The sequence below is a fragment of the Palaemon carinicauda genome, chromosome 35 (assembly GCF_036898095.1).
Source record: "Palaemon carinicauda isolate YSFRI2023 chromosome 35, ASM3689809v2, whole genome shotgun sequence".
NCBI classification, from domain to species: Eukaryota; Metazoa; Arthropoda; class Malacostraca; order Decapoda; family Palaemonidae; genus Palaemon; species Palaemon carinicauda.
Window position 1 is genome coordinate 72,870,190 of NC_090759.1, and position 24,351 is coordinate 72,894,540.

Below are 24,351 nucleotides of genomic sequence, written 5' to 3' on the forward strand. Positions count from 1 at the left end.
CTATTCCTTTTACAGGTGGTCCGTTGCCGGATGACAGCCTGCGCGGCCGTCCTTCACCAGCCTTGCGGCCATGCTGTCTGTCGGTCCCACGCGGACTGTGGGATCCAGATGGACGATATTGTGGTATGGCACCCTGACAACTGCCTTATCTGTTATGACCTTATCTCCACCCTCGCTTCAGATTCGGTGAGCCTCTTTCAGTCATTTTTGTATTTACTTCCCTTCACTGGGCGACATCAATATGATAGATAATCATTGACTTCTGTTATGAATCTTCGGGTTCATTTATCATTTTGTCCCTCGGGTTTGCTAACCTTATCCCCGTTCTTTCAGAGTTCCCAGGCGGTTAAAACTTCAGCAAGACCCTTTTTTAAATATTTAACTTAGCCGGTGAATATATAATAGCTGATTTACACCCAGGGTGGTGGGTAGAGACCAGTTAAATATGTTTACATCGTATAAGCTAAGAGTTTTTTATTTCATTTTGACAGTTATCAATATAACAAAACCAAAATAAATAGGTACCTGGTAAGGAAGTCGACTTAGACGATTACTCTGCCTTGTAAGTACGTCTTCCTTACGGAGCCCCGCGATCCTCTTAGGATGCTGACAGACCCCCAGGAGCTGAAGTATCAAGGGCTGCAACCCATACAACAGGACCTCATCAAACCCCTAATCTGGGCGCTCTCAAGAAATGACTTTGACCACCCGCCAAATCAACCAGGATGCGAAAGGCTTCTTAGCCTTCCGGACAACCCATAAAAACATTAAAACATTTCAAGAGACAGATTAAAAGGATATGGAATTAGGGAATTGTAGTGGTTGAGCCCTCACCCACTACTGCACTCGCTGCTACGAATGGTCCCAGTGTGTAGCAGTTCTCGTAAAGAGACTGGACACTTTTTAAGTAACATGACGCGAACACTGACTTGCTTCTCCAATAGGTTGCGTCCATGATACTTTGCAGAGATCTATTTTGCTTAAAGGCCACGGAAGTTGTTACAGCTCTAACCTCGTGCGTCTTAACCTTAAGCAAAGATCGGTCTTCCTCACTCAAGTGTGAATGAGCTTCTCGTATTAACAATCTGATAAAACATGACAAAGCATTCTTTGACATAGGCAAGGATGGTTTCTTAACCGAACACCATAACGCTTCAGATTGGCCTCGTAAAGGTTTAGTACGAGCTAAGTAGAACTTAAGAGCTCTAACAGGGCATAAGACTCTTTCTAGTTCATTGCCTACGATCTCCGATAAGCTGGGAATATCGAAAGATTTAGGCCAAGGACGAGAAGGTAGCTCATTTTTGGCTAGAAAACCAAGTTGCAGAGAACAAGTGGCCTTTTCTGACGAAAATCCGATGTTCTTGCTGAAGGCATGAATCTCACTGACTCTTTTAGCTGAGGCTAAGCATACCAGGAAAAGAGTCTTAAGAGTGAGATCTTTCAGGGAGGCTGACTGTAAAGGCTCAAACCTGTCTGACATGAGGAATCTTAGGACCACGTCTAAATTCCACCCAGGAGTAGCCAAACGACGCTCCTTAGTGGTCTCAAAAGACTTAAGGAGGTCTTGCAGATCTTTATTGTTGGAAAGATCTAAGCCTCTATGCCGGAAGACCGATGCCGACATGCTTCTGTAGCCCTTGAAAGTGGGAGCTGAAAGGGATCGTCCTTTTCTCAGGTATAAGAGAAAATCAGCTATTTGGGCTACAGAGGTACTGGTCGAGGATACAGAAACTGACTTGCACCAGTCTCGGAAGACTTCCCACTTCGATTGGTAGACTCTAATGGTAGAAGCTCTCCTTGCTCTAGCAATCGCACTGGCTGCCTCCTTCGAAAAGCCTCTAGCTCTCGAGAGTCTTTCGATAGTCTGAAGGCAGTCAGACGAAGAGCGTGGAGGCTTTGGTGTACCTTCTTTACGTGTGGCTGACGTAGAAGGTCTACTCTTAGAGGAAGACTTCTGGGAACGTCTACTAACCATCGAAGTACCTCGGTGAACCATTCTCTCGCGGGCCAGAGGGGAGCAACTAACGTCAACCTTGTCCCTTCGTGAGAGGCGAACTTCTGCAGTACCTTGTTGACAATCTTGAATGGTGGGAATGCGTAAAGATCCAGATGTGACCAATCTAGGAGGAAGGCATCTATATGTATTGCTACTGGGTCCGGGACTGGAGAGCAATAGATTGGAAGCCTCTTGGTCAGCGAGGTTGCAAAGAGATCTATGGTGGGTTGACCCCAAGTCGACCAAAGTCTCTTGCACACATCCTTGTGGAGGGTCCATTCGATTGGAATTACTTGACCTTTCCGACTGAGACAATCTGCTAGGACGTTCAAGTCGCCCTGGATGAACCTCGTTACTAGGGAGATGCCTCGATCTTTTGACAAGATGAGCAGGTCCCTTGCGACCTCGTACAAAGTCAGTGAGTGGGTACCTCCCTGTTTGTAAATGTACGCCAAGGCCGTGGTGTTGTCCGAGTTTACCTCCACCACCTTGCCTCGAAGGAGATTCTCGAAGCTTATCAAGGCCAGATGAACCGCCAAAAGCTCCTTGCATGCTCCTCTGACTCGAGTTCCACAGACCTGAGCATTCCCGACCGTCCAGCGTCACGACCCAACCCAAGTCCGATGCGTCCGAGAAGAGAACGTGGTTGGGTATCTGAACTGCCAGGGGAAGACCCTCTCGTAGGCTGATATTGTCCTTCCACCAAGTCAGACAAGACTTTATCTTTTCGGAAATCGGGATCGAGACCGCCTCTAGCGTCTTGTCCTTTTTCCAGTGAAAAGCCAGATGGAATTGAAGAGGACGGAGGTGTAGCCTTCCTAGCGAGACAAATTGCTCCAGGGATGATAGCGTTCCTACCAGACTCATCCAATTCCTGACTGAGCAACGTTCTTTCTTCAACATCTTCTGGATGACGAGCAGGGCTTGATCTATTCTGGGGGCCGACGGAAAAGCCCGAAAAACTTGACAGTGAATCTCCATCCCTAAATACAGAATAGTTTGGGATGGGACCAGCTGTGACTTTTCCAAATTGACTAGGAGTCCCAATTCCTTGGCCAGATCTAGAGTCCAATTGAGATCCTTCAGACAGCGATGACTGGAAGAGGCTCTGAGAAGCCAGTCGTCCAAGTACAGGGAGGCTCTGATCTCCGATAGCTCGAAACTGGTACCCCACATTCCTGTGAACAAACCTCAGAAACGGTTGGGAATCCGGGTGTATAGGAATGTGGAAGTATGCCTCCTGAAGGTCGAGAGAGACCATCCAGTCATATTCCATAAATGCTGTCAAGACAGCCTGGTAGACTTCATCGTGAAGTTTGTCTTGACAATGAACACATTGAGCGCACTTGCCTCTTACGTACTCCTGCAGTGAACATGGCTGCCAAATCATGGAGCCATCCCTGAGGGACTTGTCCCTGCAGAGAACGTGGCTGTCAGATCATTGGAGCCATCCCTGAAAGCCTTGTTTATGCATGACATAATTGTACAGCAAAACTTCAAAGGCTCGAAAACAGCTGTGAAGTTGACCTGTAAAATCTTGGAGCGTCTCCTGGCCAGGCGCCAGGGAGAGTCTACGAGATTTGAGAAGTCTATCTGGGCAGAGGCAGGAACTCCCAAGCCGAGAACTTCTCTCGTGTCATATCAGACTCTCGCTCTATAAGCCAGTTTAAAGGAAGGGAAAGCAAAGGCTGTAACCCCCAAACTCCTCCTGGTGATAAACCAGTCGCCTAGCAAACGTAAAGCTCTCTAGGAGAGCGAGAGAGCACTAGCTTATAAACAACGGCTTCGAAGTAGCTAGGACTAGTGTAAGCTCTGACGTTTAGGCGAACGAGGAGCAGCAGTTACAAAAAGATCCGGACAAAGATCCTTAAAAATCAGCATGATTTAATTAAAGTCCATAGAGGGCCAAGCAGCTTTAGGCTCCTCTCCGTCTGACAGAGTCCTCAAGGGAATATCAGTAGGAGGGGGAACAGCAACTTCCTCATCTAAAGGAACCTTGTCCGATAATACCTGAGTCTCAAGCAAGGGAGAGACCTACCGTGGTGGCAATGCTTTACAAGCAGAGTCCACACGCACTGGTGCATTAGTAGCGGACCAGGACGCAATGTCATGTAACTGCTTGACAGTCTGTGAACTGTCAACAACAACAGGTGCGAGAGACCAGGACGCAACGTCATGTAACTGCTTGAGTCTGTGAACTGTCAACAACAACAGGTGCGTGAGGACGCAAAGCGTCCACTCGAGACTGCTTTGACTGCCTAGACTGAGCAGTCAAAACAACTCTAGAATGCGGAGGTTGACGCACAGCGTCAAAACAAGTCAACTCCGATTGTTAGCGAACGTCCTGAACGTCAACAGGAGCATCAGCAAGTGGCCTAACGTCCAAATGTGGCTGAAAATCCACACGAGACCGCATCGAGTGTGGTTCTAAACAACCTGACTGACGTGACTTAGCTACGCCAACGTCAACAGGACGCACAAAGGAACGTTAGGTTGGCTGAAAGCCAGGATCTCGATGAGATAAACGGCTAGGCTCAACGGACTAATCGGCAGAATAGTCTTCCATAAGGGAGGCAAGCTTATTCTGCATGTCTTGCCGTACAACCCATTTAGGATCAACGGAAATGGTTGCGGTAAGAGACGAGGGTAACGTCTGTGACCGCAACACTTTGCCAACAAAAAAGACTCTCGGAGTCTGTGTTACGCTTTTGTTAGGCGGTGAGCAGTTTTCTGATGACTGCATAGGGTCAGACCTGTCCTAATGGCTGCAACCAGGACGCTGGACCTGTCCTGAAAGGACTGACTTACGCTTAAGGGCCTCGAAACCTTGTTTCAGGTTTCTTATGCGAAAAGCCTTCGGATGACGAGGAGAAAATTGTCTCTCTCGCCTTATGGTAGGGGAGATCTTGGTAAGATACACCCGATACCATAGAGGGAAACGTCTGTTCGCTGATCAAGGCCTCTCGAACCCATAAGTCGTACGACATTACTTCTCCCCTGGGCTTGGGAGCTTGCAAGAGGTCCCGGACTAGGTGAACGACAGGCACGAACAGACGAACCCTCGGACGCAACACTGTAACACTTTGCGCAATATCACTTTATCACTACGATTTTCTGTTTTGCACTTATTTCACTGAAATCGAAACTTTTACTGATTTCTACCTGAAGCACGCAATTCTACCCTCATCAAAAGGTAGTAAATGCGAAATCAGTCGTATAATGCAAGCACATTAATACCAGCAAAAAAAACAGTAAACATCTTTTAAGATAAAAAAAATCAGTGGTTGGGGAAGAGAAGAAACACTAGTTCATTCAAAACTACGTTTTCAATCTCTCACCGTACATTGCCTGGGGACGAGAATAAAACTAAAAACGTTTTATCCTTTCTCCCCATACAGAGACTAGGGACGAGAGTAACTCGAGAACAACGTTACCCGCTTGAACGGAACGTTTTCTCTCCTCTCTCTCCCTCCGTCTCTATCTCTCTCTCTCTTTCTCTCTTGATTTCGCACCTAAGAGAAGAGCCCAATTACATTTCGTCAAAAAAACATGTTATTTGACCAAAGGAAAAAACTGAAAGGTTTTTCAATTAAAAAGTTCCTTTAAAATAGAATTTAAAACATTTAAGCTTTGAAAGAAGAATGAACAAAACGTCAGAATCGATTTACTCTTTCTGCAAAGTGAAACCGTGATACTCTCTCTCTCTATCGTAACGATAGAGCGCAAACTGCGTAGCATAAATAAACTAAACGTTAGTTCATCTTTGAAAACAGTACGAAGACTATTCAAAGAAATTCTTTCATAAAGTATTTATTAAAAATATTCATTTAAAAAGTTTTAAATCATTAGCTCTTTAAAAGCTATTAACGATTGAAAGGGCTCAACGTTGTTTAACTTCGGTTTCCAAGTTAGGACCGCCTACTCTCAGGAAAGGTCGCATATAAACAAAACATTAAAATTTATTTTTTATGTTTATTATAAATGGAAAGTTAATCGAAGAGGCCTAATAAAGGCGGTGAGATATAAAATATATAGAGGAAAATCTATAATTAATTTATAACGTGATAAGATAATTACTAAAAGCCTAAACACACTTCCGTCTAAGGGAAGGGTCGGCCATTTAAAAGTCAAAGAAAGTCCATACTCTCTTTGTCACCAAAAATTAAATCTATCCAAAACGAGTTCAAGATTTAAGATGAACTTAAAACACCTGCACTGCGAAAGCTCAAACCAAAATGAAGTACTTCACCAAATATGTTGAGAAAACTCCAGGTTCTACAGCGAGTAAAAGTACGTCTTGTCGACACGTCGACAGAGAAGAAATTGAGTCTTTGTTTACATCGAGAGAGTGGTATCTGGCCGACAGTTGGCGCTGGTGGGCACACCCGCACCCTGTATAGCGATCGCTGGCGAGTTTTTACTGTTTTTTGTCTGTCGAGCAACAGAGTTGCAGCTATTATATATTCACCGGCTAAGTTAAATATTTAAAAAACACTAATAAAAAGGGAAAATTTTGAATTATTTGTATTTTTTCTAACTATGCAAACCTGAAGCTCTTTACGTATGAGCATTATTTCGGCGATAGCTGAAACTAACTGTTAAAGCTATTACGAGGGGAAACTACCTTCAGCTAGTTAGCGGAACTTGGTAGCGGGGATAGACCAGCCACCCCGCTCACACAAGCACTAGTAAAGAAACATCACTTACAATTGCGGCAGGACTTATGGGGGAAGGTGATGGCGGGAGCAGTATGTGTAAAAAGCTTCAGTTTTGTATAGTTAAGAAAAATACAAATGATTCCAAATTTGTCATATGTTCCGGCAATAAATACAAACATTACGCTCTTTACGTAGGAGACTAATCTCATGATGGGTGGAAGTCCCTAAAACCAACTGGTCGGAGACTGTCCCGGGTTGTCCCTCTGTGTTACGCACAAGCTATTTAAAGGGCATCCTGACACTTTGTGATCAAGAAGGATGACAGCCTGGGCAATCGGCGCTTTCATAAATATGTTATTTTGATAATAAAATAAATTTTTGAATATACTTACCCGGTGATTATAATAGCTGCAGCTCTGCTGCTCGACAGAAAACTCTACGGAAAAAATCCGCCAGCGATCGCTATGCAGGTAGGGGGTGTACTTCAACAGCGCCATCTGTCGTCCAAGTACCCAGTACTCATTGTAAACAAAGAACTCAATTTTCTCCTCGGTCCACTGCGTCTCTATTGGGGAGGAAGGGAGGGTCCTTTAATTTATAATCACCGGGTAAGTATATTCAAAAATTTATTTTATTATCAAAATAACATTTTTCAATATTTAACTTAGCCGGTGATTATAATAGCTGATTCACACTCAGGGGGGTGGGTAGAGACCAGCAATATATGTTTACATTATTATGAGCTAAGGATTTTTTATTTCATTTTAGAAGTTATCAAAATAACAAAAATAAAATAAATAGGTACCTGGTAAGGAAGTCGACTTGAACAATTACTCTGCCTTTTTAAGTACGTCTTCCTTACGGAGCCTCGCGATCCTCTTAGGATGCTGAGCGACCCCTAGGATCTGAAGTATGAAGGGTTGCAACCCATACCACAGGACCTCATCAAAACCTCTAATCTAGGCGCTTCTCAAGAAAAGAATTTGACCACCCGCCAAATCAACCAGGATGCGAAAGGCTTCTTAGCCTTCCAGACAACCCAAAAACAACAATAAAAAACATTTCAAGAGAAATATTAAAAAGGTTATGGAATTAGGGGATTGTAGTGGTTGAGCCCTCACCCACTACTGCACTCGCTGCTACGAATGGTCCCAGAGTGTAGCAGTTCTCGTAAAGAGACTGGACATCCTTAAGATAAAAAGACGCGAACACTGACTTGCTTCTCCAATAGGTTGCGTCCATTATACTTCGCAGAGATCTATTTTGTTTAAAGGCCACTGAAGTTGCGACAGCTCTAACTTCATGTGTCCTTACCTTCAGCAAAGCTTGGTCTTCCTCACTCAGATGTGAATGAGCTTCTCGTATTAACAGTCTGATAAAATAGGATAAAGCATTCTTTGACATAGGCAAAGATGGTTTCTTAACTGAACACCATAAAGCTTCTGACTGTCCTCGTAAAGGTTTAGTTCGTCTTAAATAGAACTTAAGAGCTCTCACAGGGCATAAGACTCTTTCTAGTTCATTTCCAACCATATTTGATAGGCTTGGAATATCGAACGATTTCGGCCAAGGACGAGAAGGTAGCTCGTTTTTGGCTAGAAAACCAAGTTGTAGAGAACATGTAGCCGTTTCAGATGAAAATCCGATGTTCCTGCTGAAGGCGTGAATCTCACTGACTCTTTTAGCTGTCGCTAAGCAAACCAGGAAAAGAGTCTTTAAAGTGAGATCTTTAAAGGAGGCTTATTGTAGCGGCTCGAACCTTTCTGACATGAGGAATCTTAGTACCACGTCTAAATTCCAACCAAGTGTAGCCAAACGACGCTCCCTCGTGATCTCAAAAGACTTAAGGAGGTCCTGTAGATCTTTGTTGTTGGAAAGATCTAAGCCTCTGTGACGGAAGACTGATGCCAACATGCTTCTGTAACCCTTGATAGTGGGAGCTGAAAGAGATCGTTCTTTCCTCAGGTATAAAAGGAAGTCAGCTATTTGAGTTACAGAGGTACTGGTCGAGGAAACCGATACTGACTTGCACCAGTTTCGGAAGACTTCCCATTTCGATTGGTAGACTCTAAGGGTGGATGTCCTCCTTGCTCTAGCAATCGCCCTGGCTGCCTCCTTCGAAAAGCCTCTAGCTCTCGAGAGTCTTTCGATAGTCTGAAGGCAGTCAGACGAAGAGCGTGGAGGCCTTGGTGTACCTTCTTTACGTGTGGCTGACGTAGAAGGTCCACCCTTAGAGGAAGAGTTCTGGGAACGTCCACTAGCCATCGAAGTACCTCGGTGAACCATTCTCTCGCGGGCCAGAGGGGAGCAACTAACGTCAACCTTGTCCCTTCGTGAGAGGAGAACTTCTGCAGTACCTTGTTGACAATCTTGAACGGGGGGAATGCATATAGGTCTAGATGTGACCAATCTAGGAGAAAGGCATCTATATGAACTGCTGCTGGGTCCGGGATTGGTGAGCAATATATTGGGAGCCTCTTGGTCATCGAGGTTGCGAAGAGATCTATGGTTGGCTGGCCCCATGTGGCCCAAAGACTCTTGCACACATCCTTGTGTAGGGTCCATTCTGTTGGAATGATTTGTCCCTTCCGACTGAGGCAATCTGCCATGACATTCAAGTTGCCTTGGATGAACCTCGTTACTAGTGAAATGTTTAGACCTTTTGACCAGGTGAGGAGGTCCCTTGCGATCTCGTACAACGTCAAAGAGTGGGTCCCTCCTTGCTTGGAGATGTACGCCAAAGCCGTGGTGTTGTCCGAGTTCACCTCCACCACTTTGCCTTGAAGGAGAGACTTGAAGCTTTTCAAGGCCAGATGAACTGCCAGTAGCTCCTTGCAGTTGATATGCATTGTCCTTTGACTCGAGTTCCAAGTTCCCGAGCATTCCCGACCGTCCAATGTCGCGCCCCAGCCTGTGTCTGATGCGTCCGAGAAGAGAACGTGGTTGGGAGTCTGAACAGCCAGGGGCTGACCCTCTCTGAGGCTGATACTGTCCTTCCACCAAGTCAGGGAAGACTTCATCTTCTCGGAAATGGGGATCGAGACCGCTTCTAGCGTCTTGTCCTTTTTCCAGTAAACAGCTAGGTGATATTGAAGAGGACGGAGGTGTAGTCTTCCTAATGATACGAACTGTTCCAGGGATGATAGTGTCCCTATCAGACTCATCCACTGCCTGACTGAACATCGTTCCTTCTTCAGCATGTTCTGGATGCATAACAGGGCTTGACTTGTTCTGGGGGCCGACGGAAAAGCCCGAAAAGCTAGACTGTGAATCTCCATCCCTAAATACACAATAGTTTGGGATGGGACCACTTGAGACTTTTCCATATTGACAAGGAGACCCAATTCCTTGGTCAGATCTAGAGTCCACTTTAGATCCTTCAGACAGCGACGACTGGAAGAAGCTCTTAGAAGCCAGTCGTCCAAATAGAGGGAGGCTCGGATGTCCGCTAAATGAAGGAATTTGGCTACATTCCTCATCAGCCTCGTAAACACAAGAGGAGCTGTGCTTAGGCCAAAGCACAGGGCTTGAAACTGGTAGACAACCTTTTCGTAAACAAATCTCAGAAAAGGTTGGGAGTCTGGGTGGATGGGGACGTGGAAGTATGCGTCCCTTAGGTCTAAAGAGACCATCCAGTCTTCCCTTCTGACCGCTGCTAGAACGGACTTTGTGGTCTCCATGGAGAACGTCTGCTTTGTGACAAAGACATTCAGCGCACTGACGTCTAGCACCGGCCTCCACCCTCCTGTCTTCTTTGCCACTAAGAAGAGACGGTTGTAGAAGCCCGGGGTTTGATGGTCCAGGACTTTGACTACCGCTCCCTTTTCTAGTAAGAGAGACACCTCCTGTTTCAATGCTCGTCTCTTGTCTTCCTCTCTGTACCTGGGAGAGAGATCGATGGGAGACGTTGCTAGAGGGGGTTTTCGTACAAACGGGATCTTGTACCCCTCTCTGAGCAACTTCACAGATTGTGCATCTGCGCCTCTCTTCTCCCAGGTCTGCCAGAAGTTCTTGAGTCTGGCTCCCACTGCTGTCTGAAGAAGTTGGCAGTCAGACTCTGCCTTTAAAGGACTTGGTTCCTTTCTTCTTCCCACGTCTCCCTTCGGCACGAGCACCTCCTCTGCTGGAGGCTCTGCCACGAAAGGGCGGAATAAATCGGGACGCTGGAGTGTCCATCCTTGGTCTAGCTGACAAGGAAGGCAAAGGGGTGGCTTTGCGGGCAGAGGACGCAACCAGGTCATGAGTGTCCTTCTGTATCAAAGAAGCAGCAATCTCCTTAATCAAGTCCTCTGGAAAAAGGCACTTAGAAAGAGGAGCAAACAGAAGTTCGGATCTTTGACAAGGTGTCACTCCAGCTGACAGGAAAGAGCAAAGGTTCTCACGCTTCTTGAGGACTCCGGATACGAACGATGCAGCAAGCTCATTAGACCCGTCACGTATGGCCTTGTCCATGCAGGACATGATGAGCAAGGAAGTTTCCTTCTCTGTCGGGGAGATCTTCCTGCTCAAAGCTCCCAGACACCAGTCTAAAAAGTTGAAGACCTCGAAGGCTCTAAATATCCCTTTCAACAGGTGGTCTAGGTCCGAAGATGACCAACATATCTTAGAGCGTCTCATGGCTTGCCTGCGGGGAGAGTCTACAAGACTTGAGAAGTCGCCCTGGGCAGAGGCAGGAACTCCCAAGCCGAGAACTTCTCCCGTGGCATACCAGACGCTCGATCTGGAAGAGAGTCTAGCAGGGGGAAACGTAAAGGCTGTCTTCCCTAGACTCTTTTTGGACTGCATCCATTCTCCTATCACTCGTAAAGCTCTCTTGGACGAGCGTGTGAGGACGAGTCTAGTAAAGGCAGGCGAGGATGACGGCGTACCTAATACAAACTCTGACGGAGGAGAGCGCGGAGCCACAGACACAAACTGGTCCGGAAACATCTTTTTGAACAGAGCAAGAACTTTTCTAAAGTCCAAAGAGGGTTGCGTGGACTTAGGCTCGTCAAGGTCCGAATGTGGTTCATCAACGTGTGCCGCATCATCATCCTCAGAAAGTCCATCATCCGAGTATTGAGGAGGAAGCGGCAATGGAGTAGGTAACGGCTGGTTAGCCGAGTCCGGTCGCACGGGTGCACGCGTGACTGAACCGGACGCAACGTCATGGAACTGTTGCCCAGTCTGTGAGCTGGCAACAACCATAGCAGCGCGGGGACGCACAGCGTCTACTCCAGACTGTCTAATCTGATGAGGGTGAGCAGTGGCAACCACACTGGGTTGCGGAGGTTGACGCACCGCGTCAAAACAAAACAACTCTGACGGTTGTTGTACCTCGCGAACGTCAACGGAAGGCTCCGTGCGTCGCTGAACGTCAACATGCGGCTGGCAGGGCACACTGGAACGCATGGGTGGCGGGACTCTCTCAGCTGGAGTGCGGAAGAAGGTCGCCTCAGCGTCCACAGGACGCACAACCGAGTGTATGGTTGGTTGTAGGCAAGAGGCTGGTGCAGCAGCAACCTTCTCCGCACGAAAGTCCTGCATCAGAGACGTTAATTGGGACTGCATGGTCTGCAGCAAAGACCACTTAGGGTCTGCAGGAGCAGGTGCGGCGACAGACGGTGTAACTGCCTGAGGCGGTACCGCTTTGCCTCTCTTAGGAGGTGAGCAGTCATCGGAAGACTGCAGCGAGTCCGAACTGACCCAGTGGCTACAACTGGGCCGTTGGACTTGCGCGGAAGGGACCGACTTGCGCTTAAGTGGTCGTGAGACCTTGGTCCATGGTTTCTTGTGAGAAACCTCTTCCGCAGACGAGGAATAAATGGGCTCTCTCGTCTTTGTGTGGGTGGGGCGATCTTGGGTAGATACGCCCGAAACCACGGAGGGAACGTCTGTTCGCTGATTAAAGCCTCTCGAACCCATTGGTCGTACGACATTGCTTCTCCCCTGGACTTGGGAGCTTGCAAGAGGTCCCGGACTAGGAGGACGACAGGCACGAACAGACGAACCCTCAAGCGCAACACTATCCACAACACTATTACTCACTTTATCACTTCCCACTGCACTTTTACACTTCAGCTCCTTGACGTCCGCCATGAGCTGGTTACGGTCACTAGCCAGGGACTCAACTCTCTCACCCAGAGCTTGGATGGCACGCATCATATCAGCCATCGAAGGTTCCTGAGTGCCAGAAGGGGGATTAGGAGCAACCACTACAGGGGAAGGAATAGGTTGTGGGGCATGAGGAGAGGAAAAATCAACAGAACGAGATGAACTTCTCCTGACTCTATCTCTCTCTAGCCTACGTGTATATTTTTGGAATTCGATAAAATCGAATTCCGAAAGCCCAACGCATTCCTCACATCGATCTTCCAATTGACAGGTTTTATCCCGACAATTGGAACAAACGGTGTGAGGATCGATAGAGGCCTTCGGAAGACGCCTTGAACAGTCCCTAGCATTACACTTCCTGAATTTTGGGACTTGAGAAGGGTCAGCCATTTTGAATTGGTCAAAGGGGAATTCAAAAACTATCCAAAGTCATCAACAAATAATCCGATATCAAAAAAAGAATGCAAGGATTTATTGAAGAGAAAGCCTGCACAGCGAAAGCTCAAAACTAGAATAGTGTACTTCACCAAATAGTTGTGAAAACAAATCCAGTTAGCAACAGCGAATTAGTAGGTCTTGCCGGTAGCACGACAGAGAGAAAATTGAGTTCTTTGTTTACAATGAGTACTGGGTACTTGGACGACAGATGGCGCTGTTGAAGTACACCCCCTACCTGCATAGCAATCGCTGGCGGATTTTTTCCGTAGAGTTTTCTGTCGAGCAGCAGAGCTGCAGCTATTATAATCACCGGCTAAGTTAAATATTGAAAATTTAGCAATGTCACTTGACCAGGTAAGCATAACACTGGACCTAAGCTCATCACTTAGCCTAGACATTCCCCAACTCCACCTCGCTTGAAGAACGGGGATAAAACAAATATATCAACATAGCCAAAGACAGGTACTGGGTTCACCCCAAGGGGATTTCCCCAACTGGAAAACCCGAGGGAAACTAGTCTGCTACTGCTCTCATTCCTATGCCGGAGCTGCAAAAGCAAAGGTGAGCAGAGGCAAAGTGTTACAGTAAACTATAACACTCTCGGAACCATTCCTTAGTGGGGAGACCCGAAAGCTCAAAAGGAAGGTAGGGGTTCCCACAAGCGGCAATGGAAGAGACTTCCCTCTGAAGTGGGCCTGTTGCTTCACTAAGGGAAGAAACGGAGTTCACAAAAAAGGGAAGTCCAGGGTCACCATCTGAAAGAAAAAAGAATTTAACTCCCAGGCCAGTTGCTTTTAATCGCCGACCGGTTAAAAGGTTTTGACGGGCAAGGAAGACTACTGTACATCTTTACTCTACCGAGCCGAAATAAAGTGACATTTGTTTATTAGTGCTTGTGTGAGTGGTTTAGCTGGTAAGCCCCCAGCTACCCGCCTCCGCTAGTTAAGGTAGTTACACCTTGCTAAAGCTTTATCGGCTGGTTTCAGCTATCGCCGAAATAATACTCCTACGTAAAGAGCATAGGCTTTGTATGTAGTTCTAGAACAACGGCCATATTCCAAGATTTTTTTATTGTTTAGTTAAGAGGTTGTTGATTTGGCACTCGCAGTTGTTAATAATTTCTAATCAAAAGTAAGACTCATGGCAATACTGTGATAAAATATCACCTACCTCACAATGTAAGATCCATCATATCGATCCAAAACATTTGTTCCGACTCTGCAAAACGTTCCTGATGCTGATTCTCCTTCCACTTGTAGCTTAAAGGCATTGCCCACAGACTTATTAATTCTGTTGATAAGTACAATTTCTAGAATACTGTACATATAAAAAGGTATGACATTACAATAAGTGTGATAAACAGTTCAAATGAAAAAAATACACAAAAGATAACAATACATTCTACAAGTAAAAAAAGTAACGTGAAACGCTCACACTGTCACAGGAATATTTAACTGCTTCAAGAATTAATTGCTTGACAGAGGACTTCCAAAAGCAGCAGGGACAAGGCCCAAATCAAATGCCAATGTGCAGTCATTGTAGGGAGAATTAATCATGTATGGTACACTCCATAGTAACATTAATAACAAAGGGAGATTGAGATAGAACAAGCCTAGGGGTACACCATATAAATCAAGGGAGACACACACACAGTGGACACAGCGTGTGTGTATAACCAGAGGCAATATCAACATAATAAATTTGAAAGTAATTTGTATCTTTCTTAACTATTTACAGTGATTATACTTTCAGCAAAGCTGGAAGACTTGCCATAAGACTTTTAGCGAGGTGTAACTACCCTACCCCGCTCACACACACACACCTGTGTTGTCTCGTCAGTTTTTATTGCAGGCAGGATTTTTCGGGGGACAGGTGATGGCGGGTGCAATTTGTATAAATAGCTACAGGCTTGTATCGTTAGGGAAAATACAAATTACTTTCAAATTTATTTGTTCCGACACGAAATACAAACCCTCACTATTTATAGGGATTAACTTGCCCCTTAGGAGGGCGGAAGTAAAAAAAAAAACTGGCTGGTGTTTGACCCGGGGTTTTCTGGTATGTGCTCTGCACGTAACAGGGAGAAACCTTGACACCTCACTAAACAATTCATGCAAAGCACAGCTAGTGGCCTGAGCAATCTGTGTGATTGTGTGACTAGTCTGGGTAAGAATTCTCAGAAAGGTAGGAATCTTAGAATCAATCAGATGTTACCCTATCCCACCTTGCCAGGGCATATGGGGATGTAACAAGTATATCTCTCTCTACCAGGTTATACAAAGGAAATGGTTTTACCTGCAGACAGCGGATGCCAGCTTTGCAGAGTACCGTAGGTGCTGTTCCCCCACAGGGGGGAAGATGAAAGAAAGAAAGAACAAGTCCCTCTTGTTATTCATCCCAGACTTAATCATGGTTAAACTCTGCCTCCACCATCTACTACTCGTCCATCAAGGAGCCTGAGGTGTTTAAACCATTTACTATATTGTGGCACTGGCTTAACATTAGACCTCAAACCCGTGATATGTGTACTAACTAATTGACATTATTTGAAGGAATATGCAATTTGAGGAAAATTTCCGGAGAACGCGATTTTGCATTATAAGTAGAGTTCTTTGCAATTTGAAGATGAGTATAAGTGTGTATTTTGTGTGTAAAGCCAGCAAATGGTTAACTTGATGACTCAGGTCTTCAGATCTTCCTGGACAATTCCATCCTGTTCGTAATACTAGCCACGCAGTTAATTTTAATATTCACGCCTTCTCCATCATGAGGCTCAATACTACACAGTATTCTAGAAGTTTTATTCCAGCTGTGACCAAGTTGTGGAATGATCTTCCTAATCAGGTAATTGAATCAGTAGAACTTCAATTATATGTTTTAATGTTGTTAATGTTTTTTAAAATATTTTATTTTAATTTTTCATTACTTCTTATATAGTTCCTTTATTTCTTCGTTTCCTTTTCTCACTAGGCTATTCTTCCCTATTGAAGCCCTTGGGCTTATAGCATCTTGCTTTTCAAAATAGGGTTGTAGCTTGGCTGGTAATAATAATAATAATAATAATAATAATAATAATAATAATAATAGAGGAGACCTAGCTATCATCAGCAAACGCTGGCGATCATCCACCAATGCTGGCCAGCATTCATGAACATCCGCAAGAATCAGTGTGCCATCTGATACTAGGCAAAACGCTGGCGAACGGTAGAAAACCGCTGGTAAGTATTCGCGAACGCAAGCGACAATCAGTGAACAAGAATTTGGAAAACGCTAGCATTGACTCTTGCCTTTAGGACTAGATCCAGTAGCGTCCGCTACACTAGTGCTGGCGAGGAAGGTTTCACAAGCCCGTCATTGTACTAAGGTGAGGTGAGAGTCTTGCCTGAGGTCAGGGTCTCGCAACGAGACGAGAATCTTGCACGTGGCAAATGTCCCACAAAACCTCGCCTCGGGTAAGGCAAGGAAAGTGTCTCGCACGAGGCAAAAGTCTCACAAACCCTCACCTCACGTAATAAGGTCTTAGTACTCCTACCCGCCAAAAGGGGGGGTGGTGAATAGCCTTATGCCATCCCTTTGGAAGAGAATCAAAAAGGCTGTGCTGGACTTGAAGACCAGCTGTTTCGTCCTTATTAGAGTTAGAAACCATGAGGTGCAGCAAAGAGCTTGGCCTCACAAAGCTCTAAGAGCTTTGTTGTGCCCAAAGGCACAATGTGGCAATAAGCCTAAAGAGTTAAGGCCTACGAGACCCGTCAATGGGAGAGGAGGTGGCCAGAAGCAACTGGTAGTTGTCAACATCTGCAGCAAAGATCCCAAGGGGAAATTGCAACAAGACTTGTTTCGTACCCTGAGGGTACGGCGGTAGTGAATAGGAATTGTAAGCAATCACCTAACTCATTTCTCAACAAGCTCCGAAGAGCAAGGACAAATCCAAGTACCACAGGAGGAAACCCCACAGATGAACGAAGCCACTCCAGTGGACGGGAAAAGCGACCAACCTCTGTTGCAGTTGTCTACCACTCTCCCTGCATGCACGCAGACTGGACAGTGGCTGGTAGGGGAACTCGCCCTTAAAAGGGAAAGTTGCTCAACACCTGGTGGAGGTTAACTCTCCCTCGGAAGGGAAAGTTGTTCAACACCTGGTGGAGGTTCCTCTTTACTTCCTGTCAATGAGCTAAGTCCAAGTTGAAGGTCGACATAGAGTGTTGCCTATGAAATGTATCCGAAGCTTGTTTCTCGGTTACCCCGAAGGTTTACCCAACAAGCTACTCCAAGGAATTCTTGTAGGTCACTGCTCATGCCCGGCCACCGAAGCATAGCGAACGTTGGGCGAGCAGCAGAGGTAGAGGCCAAAGGCCTCTTGCTACTTTCCTTGCACAGGGAACCCCTGTAAGGAAGACAGCTCAAAAATAAACATTAGGCCAGTTGCTTTTAACCGTAACCGGCTAAAAGGTTTTGCGGGAGAGAAAGATTGAATCTTTATTCTACCTAGCCAAAATAAAAAGTTGCGGTTAGTTGCTAGTGCTGATGTGAGTGGGAGGATTAACTTAACACCAGCCCCTAACTAGCAGTGGGTAGTTACACCCTGACAAAAAAGCTCATCGGCTGGTTTCAGCTTCACCGAAATAATACTCCACAGTAAAGGGAGGAAGGTTTGTATTGTGCACAGGAACAAATTAACCGTAAACTGGAATGCACAAAACCTTAACAAATCAAAAAGGCTTTTCAAATAAAAAGCGAGACAGGGCAGGGAAAAAAAGCAAAATCACTCCCAATTAGCAAAAAGCAAGAAAGGGCATGTTTGGCTATACAGATGATGCACATTTACACAGTTGTAAAGTGATGGGTTTTTATGATAAAAAAGTACTGCAACTTTTTGGTGCTTATGATAAAAAGGTTGGGAAGCAAACACAGAGTTGAGACTTAGTTTTAGTTTAAGCTACTAATGTGGCTGTCAGAGGCAGGGTAGCAGGCTGGGCATAGGCCTTCCCCACAGTAGGTAAGAATATGACTCCTAGGTTAGGTTAGGTGGGGAACCTCATATTAGGTGGTGTTATGCTTGTCTTCTTCGTCTGCATCTTGTCCCACTTTTATGTGGGGTCGATGTGTCTGGCCAGTGTTCTCCATCTACCTCTGTCCCACACTTCATCAGGGGTTAATATCACAATCTCCAATGGCCATATTGGGTCCGGCTAATTCTTTATGGCCGGATATCCTTTCCTGCCGCCAACCCTCCCCATTCACCCGGGCTTGGGACCGGCATCAAGTTGAGGCTGGCTTGACCCCCCCCCCCACCCCCACCCCCTCAGTGGCTGGTGTTATCCTTATATCCTTTTTAAAATAACGTTTTTTTAATCATAACTTTTGGGATTTTAAGGTCTCTAAAACTTGAAAAATACGAGTTTCCCCCAATCACTTGTATCAGAACATTACCAAGTACCTGTAAATACACCAGGAACACTTCTTACCTTCTTCAAAAGCAATATTGTGTTATGGTAAATATCTTTCCACATTTTAATTACTGACTCGGACCCGGTCCGTTCCAACCAATTACAAAGGCTCTTATAGCTTATATATATCATTTTTATATTTGTAATTTGCACCTGAGAAGTTTAAATGCACAAATTTTGGTTTGTTATAGTTACAAATGGAAAATGCTTTTCTACTAAAAAACAGGTGTTTCCTATAAAAAAAAAATCAGTTTATGGTTTTCTTTGAAAATGACGCTTATCTTCATTGCAAATGGATATGGACAAATATGTAAGTAATTTGTATTTTTCCTAACATACAAACCTGGAGTTATTTATAGGGGTATTAATTTCGGCGAAGCTGAAAGACGAGCCATGATAATTTGAGTGAGGGATAACTACCCCAACCTGTCCTGTTCGCATACCCAAAATCCCAGGCTTGTAGGGTGGGAAAGGGGGTCTAGTTTTATTCTATTTAAAAAAAAAAAAGTGATGTGGTTTACTTCTGAAGAATTAATTACCTACTTCAATTTTCAGACACTTATATGATTCATAAATTGTCCTAACTGGTTATATCTTATTTCTCTTGCATTTCTGAACATTAATATTGCTGCAAATCACTCGTTTATGACATCTCTCCGCCCAAAATAAACCAGATTTCCCACTGGGGGCTCCCTTAATTATCTTTATGTAAGGGAGTTTAAAAATTCATAAACGGGTGGTTTGCCCAATGATCAATGTCAGAAATGCATAAAACACAAGATAGCGGGTAGGATAAATATATGGTTCATGTATTTGGCTTAAAATTAAAGTATGATATATTTACCCTATACGGTTTACACACTCGCCTGCAGCTATGTAAAGTTCAAGAGCCTTTAAAAGAGGGGCTAAAATTCTCAAGTGCCTTTCTCTATGCTAACACACGAATAGCTTTGTTTTTATTAATTCTACATTATGAAAACCTTGCTACCTTAACACTTTAGAGTAATCTTTGACGAGATAATTTAACCCCAACGTTGTAATTATCTAAATAACAATGTGAGGAGTTACCGCAGTCATTGACCGTCACCCACCTGTTGCCCTTAGTGTCATACACTTCTATGAAGAAATAACGCACAGGATAAACGATTTTGTCCGGTTCAAGACCTGGCCCGTACACTTTAGTCTTTTTCACGTCTACTTTGTACTTTTTCCCTCCTTCTGAAGGGCACGATATCGATAATAACAGTAACACAAGGAAAATCTTGACCGGTATTGTAGTGTTCCACATTGTTACTTCAGTGACAGTCCAAGTCTGACTGACTGACGTCATACAAAACAATACAATTGTTCTTCTTCTTCTTTAAACCATAGCGCTTGTCCACAAAATGCATATATATCCCATTCAGTCATAGATTCCAATTTTACAAACTTCTGGAGTGAATTTATCCGTGTATTCCAGTACAACGAAGTGCAGAATTCATTGCAAAAATATTTGTACAATTAGTGTTATTGAGAGTCTTTCAAATGGTGATATCGCTCACACATAAAATGCATTGAACACGTTTCTTCTTTCTAGCTTTACTGTGACACTGTCAGTAATGTCAATCAATCACCGGTACATAAAATGCAATTATGTACTGTTTGGAACATTATTTCTGATGGAATATTAACCTTTTTTTCGTAATTAGTTAAAAGTAGTCAAATAGCTTCGTCTGCAGTATGTTCAGATCTTTCCCCTCGTCCTCAACTGGGATTTTTCAATTTGAAAATCAACTCCTGACTACATTTTTTTAACGGGAGGACACAATCAAAAGGAGTGATTGAATTATATCTAGATTGTTTATTAGTAAATTCAAAGAAAAATTCTTAGAAACATGAGAAAAGGACATGAGTAGGCCTACATGGCTTGCCTACTTAAAATTGTTGATACATGAAGCCAAAAAGTGATAGCCAATGGTAATACATCAAGAGAAGCTACGGCGTTTCCATTGAAGTTCCAAAATTAGTGGGTGGAGCATTGCGGCAAGAATTAGCATGTTACTGCGCAGAGGATGAAAAAAAAAAAAATTACAAACTAATGGCAGCTAGTATATATGTCAGTGAGGAACAATAACACAGAAATTAGAAAATTTCGATACGTAGCAATAGCATAAGCTATTTTTTTTCTCACTGATTATAAGCCCCGATAATGTAATGAGAATTGTTTTGTTTTCACGAGCTTCACCCAAGAAAAATATAAATTACAACAAAAGCCCGAGATGGCATTATAACGAAGTTTAACCCAGAATTGTTCAAATCTCTTATCTTATATAACAAGATTACTATATTGGTTATCGATTGATCTACTGTATACTGTATTCAATGAATTTTGACGCGAATCCAGTCACAATGACATGTCAGTTTTCAAGGGGAGCGGGTTTAATTAAATAACGGGTAGTTTGTAGAACAACAGACTTATATGTCAACAAGTCTTACTATAATACGTAGCACTGTGCCATTGGGTAGAAACTAAGAACTTTGGAACGTCACGGGGCAAAAACTGCCAGAGATGCTAGAATCTTACTGAATATTCATCGCTGTTCTTTATGAAGTTTAAAGAAAAATGTAAATCATGTTATTCGTGTGATTATGGTTTGCGCCTAAAGAATACGTGTTGCTGTATTCAGTGAAGGAAAACGTGTTCGGGGGGAAATGCCACAAGAAAATATGACGCGGGATATATATATATATATATATATATATATATATATATATATATATATATATATATATATATATATATATATATATATATATATATATGTGTGTGTGTGTGTGTGTATATATAGGCCTATATATATATATATATATATATATATATATATATATATATATATATATATATATATATATATATATATATATATATATATATATGCCTATATATATATATATATATATATATATATATATATATATATATATATATATATATATATATATATATATATATATATAAAGTTTGTTAATCAAAGAAAAATGTTGCCTAACAATATCTAATAAAATCTGCGTAGGTTTTTTTGTTATTTGTGCAACTACTGTAAATATCTACTCGTCTTTTTTATCATAGTTAGGCCTACAGCGTGTAAAGGGCTCACGCTGTACTTACCAGGTTTAAAAGAATACGCTGGTACTTATCATGTTGTATATTCACGGGCTCTATCTCATGCAATGTTGCAGACTATAACATACTTATCAAACAGTGATTAAGAATAACAACAAAGAGAAAAACAAATGCGCATTTTGTGTTAGTACTCGTCTAGAGTTCTGTGGCAATGGTGCCATTGCATTGCAACCGTTCTGATATGAGTTATCAAAATGATCAAATGTGCTACTGTACTGCTGTTATCGTGACGTGTAATCGTGAAGAATGAACACGTAATATTCTTCTTCCAGGGTGCATCAGGCAGATAAATAGATTGTGACCAATTAACATCAAAAGTTCAAACTTGCAGCGAATATTTTAGTGTTGAGCAGACTAACATAAGTCTCTTTTTTATAGTTTATTATTGAAAGATTTTTTTAATGTTGTTTTAATTGTTCATTACTTCTCGTTTAGTTTATTTCTTTCCTTTCCTCAATGAGCTATTTATCCTTGTTGGAGCCCTTGAGTTTAAGTAGAGCATCCTGCTTTTCCAACTGGGGTTGTAACTTAGCTAATAATAATAATACTGTCTTGTTCGTTTTATGATCCATAGCCACCCACTATTGAATAAGAATCGGGGTTTAGGATGAAGTTTTAATTAAGCACCATAGTCAAAAGTTTCAATGATATATTTGTAGTGGCTTATTCAACTTGCCAAACCATTCACATATCATGCTAGGTTATGAAAATGTAGAGGAAAACTATATAAAATAGTAGGCCGATGTGTTTACAAGGAAATCAAAAGAGTAAATGACCACGATAGTGAAGTGCCAGAGCCTTTTTTTTTTTTAATCTTGATATTCCACCATTTAATCGTAGTTCATGAATGGGTATTTAACAAGTAAAATATGAATTAACACAATCTTTCAGATAATTGTAAATTTTTTCAATACTGCATACAAACAAAGAATGAATATGGGGGGAGTAAAATGCAAATATTAAACTAAAACTCTAGTGTATATTTGGTTACTTTCAACAGATACAAATCAAGGCTCACGGAGATACGCCATCACCTTGATATGAACAACGCAAAAAAAAAAAAAAAAAAAAAAAAAAAAATAGAGATATGAATGACAGACAGACAGGTATATTATCATCAGCATCATCTCCTACGCCTATTGACGCAAAGAGCCTCGGTTAGATTTCGCCAGTCGTCTCTATCTTAAACTTTTAATTCAATACTTCTCCATTTACCATCTCCCAGTCCATTCGTAGTCGTCAGCCAAGTAGGCCTGGGTCTTCCAATTCTTCTAGTGCCTTGTGGAGTCCAGTTGAAAGTTTTGTGATCTAATCTCTCTTGGGGAGTGCGAAGAACGTGTCCAAAACATCTCCATCTACCCCTCGCCGTGATCTAATCCACATATGGCACTCGAGTAATCTCTCTTATAGTTTCATTTTTAATCCCGTCCAACCTTTTAACTCCCAATATTCTTCTGAGGGATTTGTTCTCAAATCTACAAAATCTGTTGGATATTGTTTCATTGTCATACCACGATCTCACTAAACTGATATATAGCATGATTTTTGTAAGTAATTCCAGGCGATTTGATTTCCAAATTTTAGTTAACCCAGCTGTTGTCTGATATTTTTTTTTCAATCTTCCATTAAACTCAAATTCTAAAGATCCTGTATTAGATATCTCAGCTCCTAAATATTTAAATCATTCTATCTCATTAATCCTTTCAGTCACGTAGAATCAGACACGACTAGACAGTAAATTTGTTTAAAAAAATAAATATATTCATGCCCAAAATTAGGACTATTAATAAAACTAGACATAAGTTTCGGTACTTTGCAAAATCCTAGCAGGGATCTGGTCACATTTATAAGTAGGCCAATGCCGTTGAAAGAATTAAAAAAGTACTAACTGACCACGATGCTTTGCCAACAAAACTGACGATAGCAGGGTGTTATCCTTGCTGATTTTAAGATAGAATGGGATAAAGGTAAAGATTGAGAATGTCAATATTATTTCACTCGTGGTACAGGTAGAATAAGCCTAATTACATTGATAAGAATAAGCTTAGAAACTTTGAACCTATTGTAAGGACAGTGAGACAAGCGTCACCAAGATCAACTGATACTTTATTCAAATGTGCGTCTGTCTGTCTGTCTGTATAGATTGCCTTACCTTGTGTAAGACCCATGGGAGTATATTACAAGGTGCGGACGGAAAGGTAGGATGGCACTGGCGCCAAATCAGATTGAATTGCCCGCCAAAATATATGTGTTTACTTACACTTACAAATATACGAATTATGAGTTAACAGAAACATGTAATGCAATAATACATATGTCAAAATGTAGCTCTGATAGATCGGAATACATATACATGGGAAACCAAGGTGTGGCGAAAGGAGAATTCAAAAATAAACAGTTTGTTGATTTTCTGGACGACGAAGGGAGCGGTGTCCTTACACTATCTATAAAGTGATAGAGTGCCTGCAAACTTATTTTGCGGAGTGAGCAATCAGGAAACAAGAACCAGGAAGCGCAAGTGATCTATTTAGTTCTGTAATTATTTATTTGCTT

General features: G+C 42.9%; 1 protein-coding gene across 2 annotated transcripts in view; it reads right to left on the minus strand.

Moving 5' to 3' along the window:
* The window catches only part of LOC137627880 (protein O-glucosyltransferase 2-like), a 63,448-nt gene extending 43,485 nt beyond the window's left edge, over positions 1 to 19,963 (minus strand). For both annotated transcript variants that reach the window (XM_068359315.1, XM_068359314.1), the window contains exons 1-2: positions 19,727 to 19,963; positions 14,359 to 14,478 (exon numbers count right to left, since the gene is read on the minus strand). In XM_068359315.1, coding sequence (XP_068215416.1) covers positions 14,359 to 14,478; positions 19,727 to 19,923 — 317 coding nt within the window. In that variant the 5' untranslated portion in view covers positions 19,924 to 19,963. The remainder of the gene's footprint in view (positions 1 to 14,358; positions 14,479 to 19,726) is intronic.
* Positions 19,964 to 24,351: the final 4,388 nt, after the last annotated feature.